This window comes from Asterias amurensis, chromosome 13 (assembly GCF_032118995.1).
Source record: "Asterias amurensis chromosome 13, ASM3211899v1".
Classification (NCBI taxonomy): Eukaryota; Metazoa; Echinodermata; class Asteroidea; order Forcipulatida; family Asteriidae; genus Asterias; species Asterias amurensis.
Genome location: NC_092660.1, coordinates 2,191,956 through 2,213,901, shown reverse-complemented (window position 1 = coordinate 2,213,901; position 21,946 = coordinate 2,191,956). Strand labels below are relative to the sequence as shown.

Genomic DNA, 21,946 nt, shown 5'->3' with positions numbered 1-21,946 from the left:
AAGGAAAAAACACGGCTACCCTTCTTTTCAAAAAACGAACTATCGGGCCCGGCAAGCGGTTGACATTCGTGTTTCTGGTGAGTCGATGTTTGAGTCAGTATTATGCAAAATTGTATGAATTAATCAAAACGACCCTTTAAAGGGAAGGTACACGTTTGGTAATTACTCAAAACAAATATTAACTTAAAAACTGACTTAGTAACGAGCATTGGAAATCTGTTGATAGTATAAAACATTGTGAGAAACGGCTCCCTCTTAAGTGGCATAGATTTTGAAATAGAGGTAATTTCTCACTAAAATAATAAAAGACTTCTAGCTAGAAGTCTTTTATTCCAATCTGAAAGCATACAAATTGGTCCAACAAGGGCGTTTTTTCTTTTATCATTTTCTCCCAACTCCGACGACCAATTGCGCTCAAATTTTCACAGGTTTGTTCTTGTATGCATATGTTTTGAGATACACCAAGTGAGAAGACTGGTCTTTGACAATTACAAATCGGGCACTATTGGTAATTAGTCAAAATGAGTATAAGCATAAAACCTTACTTGGAAACGAGTTATGGTGAGAGGTAAATAGTATAAAACATCATGAGAAACGGCTTCCTCTGAAGTAATTATAGTTTTCGAGAGATAGAAGTAATTTTCATCGAATTTGATTTCGAGACCTCAGTTTTAGAATTTGAGGTCTCGAAGTCAAGCATCTAAAAGCACACAACTTCGTGTGACAAGGGTGTTTTTTCTTCCAATATTTGCTCGCAACTTCGATGACCAATGGAGCTCAAATTTTCTCAGTTGTTATTTTATGCATATGTTGAGATACACCAAGTGAGATGACAATATTGTATTGTCTTTGACAATTAGCAATAGTGTCCAGTGTTTTTAAGAAACGCTCAATAAATCTAACGACTGCGGGGGTTTACACTCCCTCCACCTACAAAGGGAAATTATTTTCTTTAAATCGAGGTTTGTCCATTTTGTCCCATTTAATTAAAACAGTCACACACAAGGACGCAAGTTGTAGCTTTTCAGGAAAGGTGTTATTGATTTTGGTTATGATGCTCAAGGAACTTAAAGATGAGACCAACGTTCGGAATCACAAACAGCAGTAGCTAATTTCCTGTTAAAGATCGATTTAATCAACATAATCCTTCACCGTCATGTAATGGCTAAATTACGACGTACATCAGAGCTCCGTCTGTGATTGGTAAAAACGTGCGTCTTGAGTTGTTCTCCTGTTCACTCATCTTGCAGTGACAATGGATACTTTCCACATTGGTTGATAGACCGATCCATTAAGCTCCGCCCCGTTGCGTATTGACCAACCAAAACGCAACCAAGGTCCGACACTTAAGGTCCGACATGCGTGTGCGTATCTATCGGTCTAATAGGTGAGCGCCTCGAGAACAACACACACTAGATATCTCATCTCCCAAGCATGGAGAAAATAACGAACGCTCTCACCCACATTAATAAATCGAAATTTAAAATCTGTCTTACTTTACTTCTTGGACTGGTTTCACTCAACGGCTCCCAAGCCCATCTCGACCGTACATTTTTCGCAGCTAACCATCGGGCTCTCGAGAATGTCAGTTTCTTAGTGAAGAAGTTCAGCTCAGCTGTGCTCTGTGTGAGTAACTGTCACTCTGAACATGAATGCAAATCAGTAAACTACCGTCTGAAAGATCGACGATGTGAGCTGAATAATGCCACCAAAGACCAGTATCCTGATAACTTTGCCGACGAGTATGGCAAGGTATACTATGACGATGATGTGAACACCCCTTACTCCTCCCTGTTCGTAGGAAGTACTTGTAACGAGCTCCTTGAGGCAGGTTTTGAGAGCGGTATATACACTATCTTTCCCAGTGGGTTCCCGGAGGGTCTCAGGGTCTACTGTGACATGACAACCACTGGAGGAGGATGGATCGTCATTCAAAGGCGCCTAGATGGGAGCGTTGACTTCTACCGGGATTGGGCGGACTACCGGGCAGGTTTTGGCAACTTGACGGGTGAGTTTTGGCTGGGAAACGATAACCTACGCGCCTTGACCGAGTCGGAAGGGACATGGCAGTTCCGCGCCGAACTAGAAGACTGGGACGGTGGAAAACTTTGGTCAGAGTATGGTGTTTTTCGAGTCCATGGAGAAAACTTTGAGGTCTTTCGCGATGCTCCAACCGGTAGCATATCGGCGTTCACCAACGGATCTCCCCTGATAATATTTTCCTCTTATGATGGTATGTTATTCAGCACGAGGGATAGGGACAATGACATCAAACCCAGTGGACACTGTGCCCAAGAACGCAAAGGAGGTTGGTGGTATAGCCGCTGCTATAATGCTAATTTAAACGGTGTGTATTACGACGAAGAAAAGGTGGGAGCTATAGAAGGAATAACACTATATGCGAGCAGTAGTTTTTCAAACACAATGAAAAAATGTAGCATGAAAATTCGTCGTGTAGATTGAATAATTGACAATTTTTGTTGTGCATAATAAATGGAAAGCCACCTGGCTTAAAGATCTATTTTTTCCGCGCAATTGAATAATACAGAGCAAACAATATTATATCGTAACTGGCTCTGAAGCGACTTCTCTAAATGATGAAAGATAAACACAAACATGGGAACGAACGATTTGGAAGGAGCTCCAGTCTGTTTGTTTGATCGATATAAAGCAACCGAAGTGAAAAGAGACGAAACAGTGACACGTTTTGACCGTAGCTTTATAGCATTTTGCCTGCCGGTGTCCCAGTGAAAATCTGTCCGCCGGACTGTCACGGATATGGGAAATTAAAGATGGGCTGCAGGAGGGATGTTTCAAAAGAGGGCGCTATAGTAGTTTGTACATAGACCTTATCGCAAATACCAATGCGCAAGCGCAGACTGTTGAGTGAGGTGCATTGTGGGATAGATATGAATCAAGTTTTGCTACCAGCTAGAACACAATGCATCTAATTCCAAGCTTTACGCGCGCGCCCCATGCCCCAGTATTTGCGAAAAGGTCTATATACCTTATCGCAAATACCAATGCGCAAGCGCAGACTGTTGAATGAGGTGCATTGTGGGATATATATGGATCAAATTTGGATACCAGCTAGACCACAATGCACCTAATTCCCAGCTTTACGCGCGCGCCCCGGTATTTGCGAAAAGGTCTATAGGTTCCGTGTGGGGGACAGGGTATCAGGGGGAAATTCCTGCCACACCGGTAACATTGGACAAAATGTTTTCTGAAGTCATTTATAGAAGCTACCCACTTATTCGAGAATTGTTGCCACTCTGTGAATTCTTCACAGAAAAACAGAGTCGTAGAATTTAGGCCTTCATGGGCTTCTTAAAAACTTGTGTATAATGCATGGGTGGTTAGTTGAATTACATCACAACATCTCAACATTATAAACATGGAAACAATTCAATAAACATTGTTTTTACTACCAACAGCTCTTCGTTGCTCGTTAACAAATAAGTTGTTCCTGCCAGTACTGTTGCTCGTTTGCAGAGCTGTCGTATGTGCAATGTATAAAATGGTCCGTGCGAGTGTGGTAACAGTACGATGTCAGGTGCAGTTTATTTTTAAATCGTTGAGACTGAGAGGCGCACCCTCTTAATAGGCTACTATGTGATCGATGGCAATATGCTGCCGCGCGCGCTATGGTTAGACAATCGTAGGACATGAGTTGTGAACGCCGGCGCAAAACGCTAAGCATTCGTTATGGAAATATTTTATGTAAGTTACTAATACGGTATGCATTTACGTCCAACTCGTTATGAATACGCTTTGTATACGCTCAAAATTGAAAAATCAATCGATAGTTGAACGTATGCTAACGTTGGTAGGGAAATTTGCATACGTCGGCATACGCTGACCAACGTCAAGGTGTGACAGGGTCTTAAATATTGTGTCATCACCATGAAAAGATAGTGAGTCAGTTGGTAGTTTTACACATTTTTTGCTATTGTAGCCTGCAATTAAAGACAGTGGACACTATTGGTAATTGTCAAAGATCAGTCTTCTCACTACGTGTATCTCAACATATGCATAAAATAAAAAAACCTGTGGAAATTTGAGCTCAATTGGTCGTTGAAGATGCGAGATAATAATGAAAGAAAAACACCCTTGTCGCACGAAGTTGTGTGCTTTCAGATGCTTGATTTCGAGACCTCAAGTCCTAAATCTGAGGTCTCGAAGTCAAAATCGTGGAAAATTACTTCTTTCTCGAAAACTATGTTACTTCAGAGGGAGCCATTTCTCACAGTGTTTTATACTATCAACACAGCTCCCCATAACTCGTTACCAAATAAGGTTTTATGCTAACAATTATTTTGAGTAATTACCAATAGTGTCCACTGCCTTTAAAGTAGGTTCAATGTGACAAATAAAAAAACTAACACAAATTTAATTTGGTTATTATTATTATTGCTATCTTTTGATCATAACATTTTAGTTCTTCACAATTTTTTTTCCGAACAGGCATTTAGATGGTTCTCTCAAATATTATATTGGAAGACTGTTTGACTTAAAAAACAAAACCAGCTCAATAATTATGAATAAAAATCAATTATTGCATTTTTCATATAAATCAGCTTTCACGACCCAGAAAAAAAACAGTTCGGAAAAATCGACGATGTCATGGTTAAAAATGTGTCGTGACGCCACTTACAAGAATGCGAACGTCAACGGTGGGAAAACAATAGTTCAAAAATGGAAGAAAGCAGCTGGTCCTCCCCATCAAATTACATTGAGGAAAACTACACAGTTGTCACCAAATAATAACTACCTTAAATAAAGAAGGAAAAAACAAGGAGAAACAATGATTTTTAGAAATGACTTTAAAACTAATCGAATACATTTTCTGAGGTTACCCTTTGAAATGATGTAAAATGCAATGGAATGAGGATAAAATGCTGTGTATGATTGTGTTTAATTTATAGTTAATCTCAATGGGAGTCGCTTTGCTGCTGTTTTTGTAAGTTATTGTATCTTTTCCAATAAGTGGTGTGGCTTTGGTGGAGTGTATAACCGGTCTGGCAGGAGATTCTTTCCCCCGATATGGCAAACTATGTACAAACTTCTTCTGATAGCGCACTCTATGTGCGGGGACATAATTATGTAGGGGACATAATTCCCTGTGACACCGGCATTTGGGAATCTTCTATGGCTCTTTACTGGAATCGTGCATGACGCCGCCAACGGCAAGAAAAAACGATAGTTAAAAAATCGAAGAAGGGGGCCTGATATTCCCAATCAAATTTCATCAAATTACATAGAGGAAAACTTACATGCATGTCGTGTTTACCATTATTACCTAAAGTATTTCAGCTCGCATTTGGCGTCAGTAGCCCAAACAGCGCCCCCCATTGCAGTCGAAGCGAGTGACAAATACTATTGACTAGCGGCCCCACCGGTCTTGAGGTTGGTACTTTGCTCTCAATGGGTACTACTGGGTTCAGCGGTGAAGCCGGTGGGGTATGGGGGAGACTATGCCGCAACACTTTTTTTTCATGACCCCATGCGCCCACCAATACCGAAAAAAATCAAGATACTTTTGAAGTGCCGTAACAAACGGGAAAGGAAAGATATTAGATAATCATCACGACACGAACTTACCACTAAAAAACGTCGCCACGCCCCCACCCACTAAAAATCAACATTTTACTTTAGTGAGTTTCATTAATTGTCAAAGTGAAGAAAATAACAAGCGTACAAACATCACCAAGGCAGACCGAAACAAAGTATAATTTTTTGAACGTGCACGAAAACCCAAGCATTAACCATTTACTTTTGGTGTTTAAACTTTAACCAGCTCATCGGTGTGCATTTTAAATTAGTATTCTGTCGACCAAAAAGCAATCTTCTTTCTTTTGTACACTAACCTTCGTTGGTTGTCACAACACATAAATAAACCCACTGCGCGTTCATATGCCTGCTAAATTAGACACAGACGCCTCTTACGACGACCCTGCAGGCTTGCACGTATCCAGACCCAAGTCTACACAACGCAAGACTATAATGAAGATGTTTTAGGCCCTACCTTGTGTGACCAAGCGAGTTGGTTATTGGCTAGATCGATCCAGTTGGACTAGCTAGTTAACACCACCCACCGTTCGAGCCCGAACTTGCTCTGTTTTAACTGCAGCGTAGTTAATGCAGAGTTAATACGACGTAGATCAAAGCTCCGTCTGCGATTGGTCAAAACGTGTTGAAGGTGTTTACACACGTGAGTCAATTGCTAATAGTCGCCCGACGGCGGCACTCATCTTGCGGCGCCAACGAACTATTTCGACACTGGTTTTGATGAGCGCCTCGAGAATAACACATACTAGATTCATCATCTCCCAAGCATGGAGAAAATAACAAACGTTCTCATTCATCTTGAAAGATTGAAATTTAAAATCTGTCTTACTTTACTTCTTGGACTGGTTTCACTGAACGGCTCCCAAGCCCATCTCGACCGTACATTTTTCGCAGCTAACCATCGGTCCCTCGAGAATGTCGATTTCTCAGTAAAGAATTTCAGCTCAGCTGTACTCTGTGTGAGTTACTGTCACTCTGAACATGATTGCAAATCAGTAAACTACCGTCTGAAAGATCAACGATGTGAGCTAAATAATGCCACCAAAGACCAGTATCCTGATAACTTTGCCGACGAGTATGGCAAGGTATACTATGACGATGATGTGAACACCCCTCACTCCTCCCTGTTCGTAGGAAGTACTTGTAACGAGCTCCTTGAGGCAGGTTTTGAGAGCGGTATCTACACTATCTTTCCCAGTGGGTTCCCGGAGGGTCTCAGGGTCTACTGTGACATGACAACCACTGGAGGAGGATGGATCGTCATCCAAAGGCGCCTAGATGGGAGCGTTGACTTCTACCGGGACTGGGCGGACTACCGGGCAGGTTTTGGCAACTTGACGGGCGAGTTTTGGCTTGGAAACGATAACCTACGCGCCTTGACCGAGTCGGAAGGGACATGGGAGCTCCGAGTTGACGCCGAATACTGGACTGGCGAGAAAGTTTGGTCAGAGGTTGGTGATTTTCGCGTTCAAGGGGAGAACTTTACTCTCTGGTGCAAAAATCAATCGGGTATACAATCAGTGTATTCCAACAAAACGGTCAAAATTTGTAATAAATGGTCTACTGGTATGTCATTCAGCACCAGGGACCGAGACAACGACGGTTCAGTTGGTACACACTGTGCCCAAAGTTACCATGGAGGTTGGTGGTATACCAGCTGCTTTGTTGCTAATTTAAACGGTTTGTATTTTGACGGACCAAGTGAAGGCTGGAAAGGTAGACGTGGAATAGTACTGTACTTGTGGAAGATGGATTTTAACACAGCGAAAAAGTGTGACATGAAAATTCGCCTCGTAGTGTAACAGAAATTTATAATAATTTTCTTGCAAATAACCGAGGTTCGCCTACACACTTTTAAATGTAGCATAAACTTTCGCCGTATAGTTGGTAAATAATGTTTGTATTGGTGCTATACGCACATCGGTGTAAATACCAAAGTTAGTATGGAAATAATTTTTATTGACTGCTATGATGAGGGGGATAGTTAAAATTATAGGCCCAAGGTGATGTCAAAACCATGACTATGCCCGAAGCGAAGCTGAGGGCATATTCATGGTTTTGACATCACCGAGGTATGGTGGCCCTGAAGGGACATCGCATATCGCAAACGTGTGCGCACACGTATGCAATGTCGTGAAACAATTCGCATATATGTGCGCACACGTATGCAATGTCGTGAAACAATTCGCGAATATGTGCGCACACGTATGCAATGTCGTGAAACAATTCGCGAATATGTGCGCACACATAATATGCAATGTCGTGAAACAAATCGCGAATATGTGCGCACACGTAATCAAACACCGTGCCCTGTGATTTGACCGTGACCGTGTTCCTTGACAGTAAGATATAAAGGATGTATTATGGATACCTATACAGGCCTGTATGCTTCGTTTTTGAAAGGGTAAGGGATCTAAGAAAATTACAAATTTCTGCTGGTGCTTTTCAATGGCACCAAGGCAATGACCATGGGGCATGGAGGCAATCGCCTTCGTTGCTTATGTGAAGTATCAGGCCTGCCTACAACTGTATACAAACAAATGAAAAAAAAAAAAAAAATCATAAATAAGAAAACTGTATTAAGTTCCTATGACCACCTTAACACAATTTTGTGTTATCAAATAAGCATCAACTGTTATGTACCCTTACTTTGCTTCTTGGACATGTTCAAGACACATAATTACTACAACAAGTTGCGAATAATATTGGTAACAATATTCTCCTCTGACCACTCGAAACCCTATGCCCCTACCATGTTTTAGCGGGAAAAAAGGGACAAAAATAAGATACCTTTTTACTGCCCTAAAAAAAGAGAAAGGAAATCCATTATAGGATAACCATTACGACACGACCGCACCATGCAAAAACGTCGCCCGCCCCACCCACTAAAAAAGGGACAAAAATAAGATACCTTTTTACTGCCCTAACAAAAGGGAAAGGAAATCCATTATAGGATAACCATTACGACACGACCGCACCATGCAAAAACGTCGCCCGCCCCACCCACTGAAAATCAACAATAATTGAGTTACATGTGCAGCTATAAAAGTGACAATAATAACACACACACACATTTAGAAGACTGGGTCGGAGAAAAATTTTCTTCAGAATACGGTGTTTTTCGAGTCCACGGAGAGAACTTTACGCTCTATAGCGATGAACAAACCGGTAGGTCAGTGTACACAAACGAATCTCTTCTTATTTTCCCCGTAAAAATAAATGTGCCATTCAGCGCAAGGGACAGGGACAATGACATCTCAGACAATACACACTGTGCACAATATCACAAAGGAGGCTGGTGGTATAGAAACTGCTAATATGCACATTTTAACGGTGTGTATTATGACGGACCAAGGGAAGGCTGGGATGCTCTCGGTGGAATAATTCTGTGGTTGTGGAAGAATGGTCGCTACGCATTGAAACATGTAGCACGAAAATTCGCCGTGTAGTATAAAAAAAGTGATAAATACTTTATTGCAAACAACCGAGGTTACACCATAAAGTCAATGTAGGTTTTATTGGTTGACTTGTCGCTTCTGACCATCATAAAGAAGCTACTTGTAACTGGTAATTGAAGCTATAGTATTTACCCGCTAATTTAATAGCCACTTATATTTTACACTTTATTAATCTTGAGTCGATGCAATTCCTATGCGCTTCTTAGAGCCAGTTTGTGTTTAGTGGGTGTGGCCTTTAGTGCAATACGTTACACAACACCAACTATACATGTTTATTGACCCACTGCTAAGGGTAACTTTAATGCATCTTGTACAACACGCTCTGTACATCATTGTTAAAGTAAGTTGTGTTTTTAAAGCACCGTCATTTTGAAATTAATCTGGGTCCAATGTCATGGTTCTGCTTACCGCGGAATTGTGCGCTCACGGCCCATACAGAATTGTGTGCTTTTAATTTTACCGCCCAAGCGCAGAATTTTGCGGTAAGTAGGACCCGATCTCTGATTGACTGAGTGCAAGTCTGTGCGGATTGAACTTTTGGGAAAGACCGGGTCTGAATTGACGGTTAAGGTTTAGGCTCTCAACTATATTATTAAACCAAAGTATTCGCTCCGGATTGTCGGCAGTAGGTCCTATCTCAAAAACGCCACCAACTTTTGAGGTAAAGTTTTTACAGGTTTCGCACTTTGTGTGACCGCAAAATATTAGGTAGCACACATGAAAGAGTCACAAGCTAAACCTCCCATCTGAGTCACTGAGTCATACGGAATGAAAAAAAAACATCACTGTTTTAAATCAGATTTTTTCTTTTTCTTTAATTAGAACTTTTTATTCTCACTTGCTTGTTTTTGTCTCCCCCCTTTTTTTTGGGGGGGGGGGTGTGTAAATATTAGTTATTTTCAAAACGTTGAAACCCAGCTGTTTTTCTCCGTAAAATATCGTTGCAAGATAAGAGACTGTTTCAGTTTTTCGGCCATATTTCAAATAGTCGTTCTAATTGATGTCGTTTAGTTAGCAAACAAATCCCATATGTTTTACACCAGAAGTTATTGCATCAGCATATCGATTGGAACTACGCAATCATGTCAAAGTAAGGGGATAGGATTTCGGAGTCGAGGGATCAAAATAAGTTGGTAATCATTTATCAAAACCTGCAACGTTTCTGCCGAACATATTTTAAGGGACTTTTGTTACTATAACAATCTTTACACCATGTAAATAATAATATGTGTAAATTGTGATATTTATGTTCAACATTGTTTAATACCAATATAATAAAACAGCAAGGAAAATGTCAAATGCAGTTTTGTGATGTACTCATTTTCCCAGTAGATTGAATCCGCACGTGAGTGGGAAAAATTACAAGTCTCTCACCTCAAATTAAAATGGTGTTGAAGGTTCTGGACACTATTGGTAATTACTCAAAATAATGGTCAGCATCAAAACTTACTTGGTAACAAGCATTGGAGAGCTGTTGATAGTATAAAACATTGTGATAAACGGCTCTCTTTGAAGTAACGTAGTTTTTGAGAAAGAAGTAATTTCTCAAATAAATATTTGAATTGAATTCGAGACATGATCAGCTGAGGTCTCGTATTCAAGTTCTGAAAGCACACAACTTGTATAAAAGGGTGGGGTTTTTTCTTTGATTTTTTTCTCTCGCAACTTCAACGACTAATTGAGTTCAAATTTCACAGGTTTGGTATTTTATGCATATGTTGAGAGAGATACACCAAGTGAGAAGACTGGTCTTTGACAATTTCCAAAGGTGTCCAGTACCTTTAGTTGTTATTGTGTTCCACACCCTTCCAGTGAACAATTTGTCAACAGCAAAAACATCTGATTACATCATTCTGAGACCAATATTCGTGGCTCATAAAGGTAACCACTTGTGCACCAAGTCGTGAATAATGACGCCAATATTGCTGGCACTTTTCAAGACACTATTACTGCAATAAGTAGAGGTTATTGACACAATATCGACGACAATGATTAACACTATAGGCCTGGGCAAAATACAAAGTAATAAGCAATAAAAAGTGCCCCCTCCCCCAATACTTATTGATGGCACTTTTCAAGACACTGTTACTACAATAAGTTGAGGTTATTGGCAACAATATCGACAATGATTAACACTGTAGGCCTGGGCAAAAGACAAAGTAATAAGCAATAAATAAGTAGAGGTTATTGACACAATATCGACGACAATGATTAACACTATAGGCCTGGGCAAAAGACAAAGTAATAAGCAATAAATAAGTAGAGGTTATTGACACAATATCGACGACAATGATTAACACTATAGGCCTGGGCAAAAGACAAAGTAATAAGCAATAAAAAGTGCCCCCTCCCCCAATACTTATTGATGGCACTTTTCAAGACACTATTACTACAATAAGTTGAGGTTATTGGCAACAATATCGACAATGATTAACACTGTAGGCCTGGGCAAAAGACAAAGTAATAAGCAATAACAAGTGCCTCCCCCCCCCCCCTATCAAGGGAGAAAATTAAAGTGCGAGTTCCGGGCTAGTAATAAACTTGGACAGTAACTGAGGGGCTGCTCGCTATTTATTAAACTGTTCAAATTGCTGCTCGTATGCAGTATACTTCATCAAACACCGTGCCCTGTGATTTGACCATGACCGTGTTCCTTGACAGTAGTAAGAAAATGAAATTTTTATTGACAATGGGAGACTTTTGGGACGCTTGGTGGCAGCAGACTTACCAGGTAAAATTCATTGTTCTCGGTAATGTACGCATGCTCAGACAATGGACATTTAGCTGGTAAGTCTACTGCCATCTAGCGTTCCAAAGTCTCCCATTACAACTGTCTGCAATAGGAGACTATAAAACAAACGAAAGTAAGAATTGTAATATACTCAGTTCCCATGACAACCTTGACGATAATGTATGCGAGCCGCGTGCGCTCTTAATTGGTTCTGTTCTGGATAAACAATTAATTCCAATAGAGGTCCCCTGCAGCGTACCGATTCAAATTAAAAGCATGACCCCCCCCCCCCCAACTGACAAACCCACGAACCAACTCTACCCCCCCCCCCCCACCCAACCCAAATTTTAACTTTGTGGATGGTGTATCCCCTTATTCATCGACTCCATTTACGTCACTGAAATATGTGTTACCTACAACAAAAAGGGAGAAAACAAAACACCTTTTAATCCTTAGACTAGTGACGTAAAGAGTGCGTCTAACATGTGGATATTCATTAGACCATTATTCTGCCATTATTATGTATACGTAATTTACTCGTGGGAGTTGTACTTGGTTCAGCAGTGTAGCCGGGGGGGGGGGGGGGGGGTGCTGTCCACTACAATTTGTGAGTGACCCCATGTGCCTCCATCTGACTCCCAGATTATAAGCAGTGCCTTCAAAACGGCAAGTGAGAATACTAAGATAACAAAATCATCAAGACACGACTCACGAGTAAAAACATGGCCCATCCCACCGGCACTTAAAATAACGAGTGTTAAATTGGCAAGTAGCCTAGTGAGCAGCTACCACCAGCGGCCATATCAAGCCATACATTAGTTTGTCGTTAACGCAACGGCAAGACTTGAAGTCTGAAATCGCGGTTATTCCTCTGCGTCAGCCAAGAAAAAAGTCACCCACAGATTAGCTACTACGACCCTAGCTCGACTCGCAATCTCCAATGGCGGAGACTAAAGCCACGATTACAGACTTGGAAACAAGTCTAAGGCAACGGCTGACGTTCGTGTTTCTATTTAATTCATCTTGATAGAAGTAGTTAATCGCGTGGGTTTTAATTACCAGAACGATACCTGTTTGTTAACTTAACGACCAATATAATGTGGTCTTCTGAATAACCTTGACTTAATAAAAAGAGAACGTAAGCATCAGTTTTGTAATGACATTTCTGCTTTCCCGTGCCATTTTCACTATGCGATTAGTTTAATCTATACGGGAAGAAAAGCTTGATTACAGTAATACGTCCTATTGTGTCACAGGTTTTAATAAGGGGAGACCTTTATGCCGTCACCATGCATCTTGGTCATCATCCCAGTATCCAGATAACAGTAACGCCAGCTAATTTCACTCATTGGAAAAAGAGGTACCAGACTATTTTTCCTTCCAGCCTCGGTTTGATTCCTTTCATTTGAATAGGAGAAAATCAAGATGACAACTTTCGGTGTTTGAATAAAAAACAGCTAATAGTGTGCACATTTCACATGTTGGTTGGTTGGTTGGGTTACGTTTCAAATTGAAAACCGTTAATCTTGGTTTTGCGGCCTTACTCTGAAATAAGAACGCCTCTATGTGTTAAGACAATAGAGCAAGTGAATTGATTTTCGATTCTGAACAAATAGCGTATTTTCAATTAAATTGTTGGATAAACTTCAGCAAAAGCCAATCGTCCAGTTTATTCATCAAGTATTTTCTGTTAAGTTGTTTGTCTGAATGACTAATATTAAGTATTTCTTATTTCAAACATCACCCACAATAAGCAACGTTACAAAAATACATGCTGTGCACTGTAGCAAATGTATGACGTAGATCAGAGCTCCGTCTGTGATTGGTCAAAACGTGTTGAAGGTCTCTGTACACACGCGAGTCGATTTCTGTTAAGGCGCCCAGCGGTGGCACTCATCTTGCAGCGACAACAGATACTTCCCACACTGGTTTATGAAGAGCGCCTCGAGAACAACACACACTAGATTCCTCATCTCACAACCATGGAAAAAATAACAAACGTTCTCACCCACATTGAACGATTGAAATTTAGAATCTGTCTTACTTTACTTCTTGGTCTGGTTTCACTGAACGGCTCCCAAGCCCATCTCGACCGTACATTTTTCGCAGCTAACCATCGGTCTCTCGAGACTGTCGATTTCTTGGTGAAGAAGTTCAGCTCAGCTGTACTCTGTGTGAGTTACTGTCACTCTGAACATGATTGTAAATCAGTAAACTACCGTCTGAAAGATCGACGATGTGAGCTGAATAATGCCACCAAAGACCAGTATCCTGATAACTTTGTCGTCAAGTATGGCAAGGTATACTATGACGATGATGTGAACACCCCTCACTCCTCCCTGTTCGTAGGAAGTACTTGTAACGAGCTCCTTGAGGCAGGTTTTGAGAGCGGTATCTACACTATCTTTCCCAGTGGGTTCCCGGAGGGTCTCAGGGTCTACTGTGACATGACAACCACTGGAGGAGGATGGATCGTCATTCAAAGGCGCCTTGATGGGAGCGTTGACTTCTACCGGGACTGGGCGGACTACCGGGCAGGTTTTGGCAACTTGACGGGTGAGTTTTGGCTTGGAAACGATAACCTACGCGCCTTGACAGAGTCGGAAGGGACATGGCAGTTTCGAGCTGAAGCAGAAGATTGGAATGGCGAAAAAGTTTGGTCAGAGTATGGTGTTTTTCGAGTCCACGGAGAGAACTTTAAGGTGTTTCGCGATGTACAAACCGATAGTAGGTCAGATTACACCAACGAACTACGTATTTTTGGTAATTATAACGATTTGTCGTTCAGCACAAAGGACAGGGACAATGACATCAAAGCCGGGGCAAACTGCGCACAGCAATGCAAAGGAGGTTGGTGGCATGGTTCGTGCTATAATGCAAACTTAAACGGTGTTTATTATAAAGAGTCAAGGGAAGCTACAGATGGAATAGTATTGTATACATGGAAGACCAGTTACGACACATTGAAAAAATGTAACATGAAAATTCGCCGTGTAGTGTAAATATGATAAATGATGTAGCAAATAACCGGTGGTTGGTGTCGCTTTTGATCATCATAAAGATATACTTTTTACCGCGCGTGGTTTGTCAAAACAGGATGGATTTAAAAAAATGCGAGGAACGATTGGCAGAATTTGGAGTTTCTATGTTTTCAGAATCTTGCTTGCCAGTAACAGTTGCTTAAAAATGCACCTTAGTTTCATTAATCAAAGCTATTTGGCGTGCTAATTAGCAACATTAAATTATTTCATCACAGAGAGAACATAATGTTGCGTTTGCTCTGGACTTCTTTAAAGACAGTGGACACTATTGGTAACTGTCAATGCTTATAGTCTTCAAAGTTGGTGTATCTCAACATATGCATAAAATAACAAACCTGTGAAAATTTGAGCGCAATCGGTCGTCGAAGTTGCGAGATAATAATGAAAGAAAAAAACACAATTGTCACACGAAGCTGTGTGCTTTCACAGATGCTTGATTTCGAGACCTCAAATTCTAAACTAACTTGATGTCTCGAAATCAAATTCGTGGAAAATTACTTCTTTCGCGAAAACTACATTACTTCAGAGGGAGCCGTTTCTCACAATGTTTCATACTATCAACCTCTCCCCATTACTCGTAATCAAGTAAGGTTTTATGATAATAATTACTTTGAGTAATTACCAATAGTGTCCACTGCCTTTAAAGGCACTGTACACTATTGGTAATTATTCAAAATAAAAGTTAGCATAAAAACTTGATTATTAAACGATCAATGGAGAGCTGTTGATAGTATACAACATTGTGAGAAAAGCTTGCATATTTGTCCATAACCCCATTACCTCGAAGTGAATTAATTCTAAAAAAGCTTATTTTATACTATCGAAAGCTGCTGTACTTAAAACCATGCAAGTAAGTTTTTATGGCATTAATTTTTACAGTGATTACCAAACGTACCTTAACTTTCAAGTTTTATAGTATTGTGGGTTCGGTTTGAATGCAATATTGTTTATTAAATCTTACTAATGTTTAATAATTTGTACACTGGAAAACATTCATCTCAAAAGTCTAGATTTCAAAATGGGTGGGGGCTACCTGGGAGGTGGCTTTTTGTGTGAGCACAAAATGTTCATGAAATAAGAAACCATGGTTCAGGTAAAGCTGGCTTTTGTAAATCAAAAAAAAAAAAAAAAAAAAGTAATTGTGACGTAATATTATGACGGATTTGTTACTTACAAGTCTGTGTGACAGTGCCCCATGCGATTAGCTGGTAATCGTTGAGTTGTATTTATGTTGGCCTTCGCAGGGAACCATGAAATAACGCAGCCAATGGCGGGACGCCACACTCAATGAAAAATCGAAGAAGTGATGTGGACGTTATCCACCTAAAAAGACGCTCAAGGCACTCTATAGAATAAAATATGTTTATCAAGAAGCCGATGGAGCATCCTAAAAGAACGAACAATTAAAAATAGAAAAACAAATGCCACGATCTCGTCTTGTTTCCCTGCTGCAAACTTAGTTCGAAAAGGACTGGGCCCAATTTCAGGGCTCTGCTTTTAATATACCACCAAATTCTGCGCTTATGATCACAAATCTCTGCTTACTGTGCGAGCGCCAAATTCTGCGCTATACTGTGTTACACGCAAACATTCTCTAACACGTGAAATACACTTGACGTAAGCGCGGAAATTCTTTGCTTACGGTAAACAGAACCAGGCATTTCACAAAGGGCAATTGGGCCCTGATGAGCTCGTGACTATCGGCGGCACAGCCAGAAATAAACAAACATTGGATGATAGTCCCAAAACACGTGGCAGGGCCGTTTAGATTAGTTTATCGCAAGTTTTATTACAAGTCGATTTAAATTTAAAATAAAACATGTTTTGCTGTTGTATTTGCAGTTGTTGTTGTTGTTGTTATTTTTCAGGGGTGGGGGGAGGCATTGAGATCACTATTTGCGTTTAAATGTCAGTGTTGTTAATCCTCTTGCTGTGAGCCGAGTGTTCTGATGACGCAATAGTTTATCGTCAAGGCAACGGTTGACGCTCGTGATTTCTACATGTATTATTGATTTTGTCTTAAACTCAGTTTAATTAAATAATCCCGTGGGTTTTAATTGCCACAACGATACCTCTTTAACGTTTTGATTAAGAAACAGCATCCGTGGACGTCTAAAAACAACCTTGGCCTCAAAAGGGATAACAAATATAATCACCAGTTTTTAAACTATGTATATCTCCAACCCCAACCCCCAACCCCATTTACTCTAATTGGAGATTTAATTGTACAGGGACATGATGTTTCAGCATGCCATTGGTACAATCATAAAGCAAGGAACTTGCTCTATGGTATATTTATACAGGTGGGAGAGCCAGTAGTAGTTTTATCAAAGGCCTGGCTATTGTGACGAAAAACAATATTACATTTTTATTTTCATTAGGCTAATGATAATATAAACAAGCGAAATTACTGATTTTTTAAAGAACAATCAGCAATAGAAAAAAGAAAAAAAAAGTGTTAAAAAAGGGAGTGATAACCTTCGCCATTCTCTCTTACCTCCTAATTAGGCACCACCTCTAATCCTACACAACCTTGGCCATAAACAGGGGGTATGACAGGAGATTCTGTCCGCCACAGAACTCCATCCGGTTATAGCGCCCTCTTTTGAACCAACTTCCCTCAGCCCATAATATCATTATTAATTTTAGCGAGTAGAGGAGACGCTACCCTGTAGATTAAGGCATAATTATTGCCAGTGCCTACCACAATACATTCTGTAAGAAAAATAAAAACAAAGTTAAAGCCAGTCGAATAAAATGTTAAAGCTGCAGGTTGAGGGAAAAGTTGTTAGAAGCTGTGGAGTAAAACGGTTGTTAATCTTTTATATGTATCTTGATACTTTAACCTGTTGGCGCTAGCGACCTCTAACGACCTCGGGTCATGCATTTTAATTTTTTCTGTCTTATTCTAACTTAAAATGTAAGGGACTTAGTGTCATTTTGATGCTAAGTTAAAGTTACTACATTAAGAATTTTGTGTAATGTTGACATCGGGATTAAAATAATAATAATTTAGTCTGTCTAAATTCTTCATTTAATACTCCTCAATCAACCATTGATCATCAAATGAATGACGATTAGTGGCTTGGTGTATACTGAACAGGAGCATTTGGAATGAATTGTGTGTGAGATTAGGTGTTTTTTTTTTGCCTAAAGTGCAAAAGTACACTCGGCAGAAATGTTGTTTTAAGGGAAAATTGAGGAATCCAACCGTATGTCATTCTTTTTATCTACCCCAAAAAAACTAAAATAATCGGAGGAATTACAACAATTTATTTTAAGTTGAAGTGGTGTGTGGAACTTTAACTTTATAAATAATATGACGCTAGATTAACAAAATCATGACAATTAGGATCCGAACATGACAACTGGTGACTTGAAGTATCAACCCGACGGAAATTTCCTGATGGACTAGTCTTCTAATTAAAAAGCATCATTGGCTTCGACCAATATGCACACAGGAAACATCCCAAGACAGTGTGACATCACCTTGAAAAGCTCTACCATGTCAGGGACAACATCAACAAGTTTGTAGAGCATCTTGTAGTGTGTGGGGGGGGGGGGTTACGAAAGGGAGGGACTCTGCAAGAGAACGGGTTATATCTTCCTCTACCTTTCGCCGTCTTCTTACTCTTCTCTGTGTCTTGTCTCCATTTAGACAAACTTGGGGTATCCGACCTCCTTTGTTTTTCTTTCAACATACTAAAGGGCTTGTGTCCCACTCCCATTTTTAATCTTGAGTTTTTCAGATTGAAAAAAAAACAAAACAGTAAAATGTTGCTTTTTATAACAAACAATCGCTTTCGTTGTGCCCCAAAAATGTACCCGGTTTTTGGCGTTGGTGAAGTTTTTTCTTTTCTTTTTTTCTGTTCATACATGTCGCCAGACAGACAAGGCCTGAAGGCCACTTCAAGGTGTGGGCTACGATGAAGGCCACTTCAGGGTGTGGGCTAAAAAAAAATATTTTTTTTCAGGGGCCGTTGCCACCTACTCCTAGGGCTGAAACAGGGTTACCCCTTTTACAGTCCATACAGGAGATGAGGATTTTGGAAGAATTGAGCCACACACTAGTCAAACTGCATGGTTTTAAGAGTTTCAATTTCAAACTGATCGGTCGGATACAGCAATTTGCCCCTACCTTGGTCCATTGGTGTCCTCTTGCTACTACTAGATCCACAGACAACCACACAATCCATAGACAACTGCATCCCTCCTTCTGCTGAATGCGGGAGCTGTTCACCAGCTGGTACCGCCACTCTCAATGCCTCACAAGTCGTTGGTTCCCTCGTCTTGGTCCACACCCGGTAGTAAGCAGCAGGTTGTTGTCTTCGGAGCCACTGAAGGGACGAATCAAACAAAATTGAAAGGTAAACAAAAAATATTACAATTATTTCATTCTTTGAAAAATAACATTTGAATCCTTCAAAATCAGTTTCGTTCCCTAAAATAACCCTTTCTTCGAAAGGATATTTCGATCCTTAAAAAAATGTTTTGTTTAGACGAACGTTACAGAATTGGTAAGAAACAACAATTGTTAAGATCACAGATTTACATACAACTTACACGGTCTAATTATGATGATAGTTGAAAACTTCCCTTATTTGATGATAAATAAATGATCTAACATTGCGTTTGGAGTTTATCGCTCAGTGAGCGTTTCATTCATTTTTATTTTGGCATCGATGCAATGCAAAATGTTTAATCGGTTGTTCTCTCGTGACCCAGATGGCCGATCGATCTCAAACTTCTACAGGTTTGTCAGTTTATGTATATGGTGGATTATATAAAGTGCTTACACTGCTAGCAACTGTTTTGTCAGCAAAAACCAATTCTGTAATGCTCCTTTAACCTAGAACAAGAGAAACAAATATTTGTTCGGTCATCAATGACGTAATATCTTCAACAATGTGGAAAACTAGAACAGCGACAGCTGCTATGGCTGCATATCGCCAGATAGACCAATGACTAATTGCAATACGGAGTTTTATCTTTTCATATGAATCTACATGTACATGTAAGAATCAATATTTGATTCAAGTTTCAAGTCAGTGTATCATTGCAATAAGGACATAAGACCATTTAAGGCTTCATTTTTGTTTAGCTCATTCAACTGGAACCACTGATAAACTCTGATTCACAGTCTACTGTAATTCACCGCACTTCTCTCGCACAGCCACCCCATGCTCAACACCATAGATGTAGGCATGTGGTATGTCGAGTTGTCCGAACGGTCGAGTTGTCCGATAGACGAGTTGTCTAAACACCTTACTGGGCTCGAACAGTGAATTTTGTTTAAATCTTTCTGCAGCTTTGTGAACCAAAGGTAGCCTTGCTCAAGGCAGTCGAATTATTCACTCCGAAAAAAGACCGCCGCTGTATAAAAACCCACCCGTATTCACTGTGCGTAAAACCCACCCGTATTCACTGTGCGTAACATCGCACGACACGATGCCCCCGTACACTATCCGCATGCGGTTAGTGGTGTACGAGTGCGATGACTTGTGTGAACAGTATTCGTGCGATGTGACAGTGTGTATACGGGTGGGTCATTCGGTGTGATCGCACACACCATGCACAGGGTATACGGCGGGTGGGTTTACAGCTGCGTCTTTTCGGAGCGAATACTGCGACTGCCTTGAGCAAGGCTAAACCAAAGGTTATACTTGATTCTGACAAATGATTCAGGTCTATAGTCAACTTCTTGTGTTTATTCATGATACATACACTGAAACCATGACGTATCATATTGAAACCCGAGCGACTGACCAAAGTACCCGTTATAACGTCATCAGTGACTGAATACAAATAAGTTCTTATCCTAGCTTTCATAAAATAGAAACCTTTGTCGTTTGAAACAATGTAACCATCGAGCTAAAGAGGGCACTTTCAGTTTAGCTTTCGAATGTATCGTCTCTTGAAGTAGGCTTTGAAGTAGGCTTTATCTCTTCTGTTCATCTTTGTGATCTAAAGGCCTCAGCCAGGCTATCAGATTAATTTTTTTTGTCTTGTTTACATATATTGCAATAACAGATCGAAGTCATACGATGTATGCCACTACTCACCGGTTTAAATTTGTTTTTTTAAAACTGATACAACAAGGTGTATTTACTAATCGTCTTCATAAGGTTAAAGAAACCCATCAGTTCGACGCGAGCAAGCAGGGGGTTGATTCTTTCATTAAAATCAATACAGCGGAAGGAAAGATATTATGTAATAGATGTTAAATTTGCATCGGGGATAAAGAATATTAATTTTGGTTTTTACCCATACACCGATGTGTGTTAGCACTGTATACTCAGTACTCATCCCGAGTCCTGTGAAAAAATATCACAGGCATGTTACTCGGGTGGGATTCGAACCCACGACCCTTGCAATTCTAGAGCAGTGTCTTACTAACTAGACTACCGAGGTTGCCTGGTAGCTAGAGGCAGTTCGAATCCTGTGTTTTGGCAGCGGGTACCGCAAGATATTATGATTGGGTTATCGCTGATGTAAATAGGTACATGTAGTAGGTATTCAACTTGAAGGCAGTGGACACTATTGGTAATACTCAAAGTAGTGATTAGCATAAAACCTTACTTGGTAACGAGTAATGGTGAGAGATTAATAGTAAAACACATTGTGAGAAACGGCTCCCTCTGAAGTGACGTAGTTTTCGAGAAGGAAGTTATTTTCCACGAATTTGATTTCGAGACCTCAGAATTAGATTTTGAGGTCAAGCATCTGAAAGCACACAACTTCGTGTGACAGGGGTGTTTTTTCTTTAAAATCTCGCAACTTAGACGATCAATTGAGCTCAATTTTTAAGTGAGAAGACTGGTCGTTGACAATTACCATAGTGTCCAATGTCTTTAAGAATGGCCAAAGTGTAGTTTTTAAAGCCTTCAAACAAAATACAACGACAAGCGAATCTGAAATCATGTGTGCACAAAAACTAAATTGAATGCATCAAGAGCTAATTATTATTAAGAAACCCTAGTTTGAGAGGATTAGGGAAAATGCGTGAATTCATGTTTAAAAAAAATCAATGATATTTTGCTGAAATTGGCCGGGCAAGCCTAATAGTATCATCGAGTTTGGTACAGTCGAGTGTTAAATGGACTTTGTAACCTAAATTAACCTTTCATACAAAAGAAACTCCGCAA

General features: G+C 40.2%; 2 protein-coding genes and 1 pseudogene across 2 annotated transcripts in view; 2 read left to right on the top strand and 1 right to left on the bottom strand.

The window, feature by feature from the left end:
- Positions 1 to 21,946, bottom strand: part of LOC139945903 (opsin-5-like) — a 132,289-nt gene that overhangs the window by 48,551 nt on the left and 61,792 nt on the right. Inside the window, exon 2 of the mRNA XM_071943410.1 lies at positions 18,940 to 19,138. Coding sequence (XP_071799511.1) covers positions 18,940 to 19,009 — 70 coding nt within the window. The 5' untranslated portion in view covers positions 19,010 to 19,138. The remainder of the gene's footprint in view (positions 1 to 18,939; positions 19,139 to 21,946) is intronic.
- On the top strand, positions 1,435 to 9,025 carry LOC139946194 (uncharacterized; annotated as a pseudogene).
- Positions 13,743 to 14,762, top strand: LOC139946193 (ryncolin-1-like). Its single transcript, XM_071943818.1, has one exon. It carries the CDS (start codon positions 13,743 to 13,745, stop codon positions 14,760 to 14,762), a length of 1,020 nt encoding a protein of 339 aa, XP_071799919.1.

Excerpts from the sequence above, each read along its gene's own strand:
- LOC139946193 (XM_071943818.1), top strand. The coding sequence starts at position 13,743 with ATGGAAAAAATAACAAACGTTCTCACCCACATTGAACGATTGAAATTT.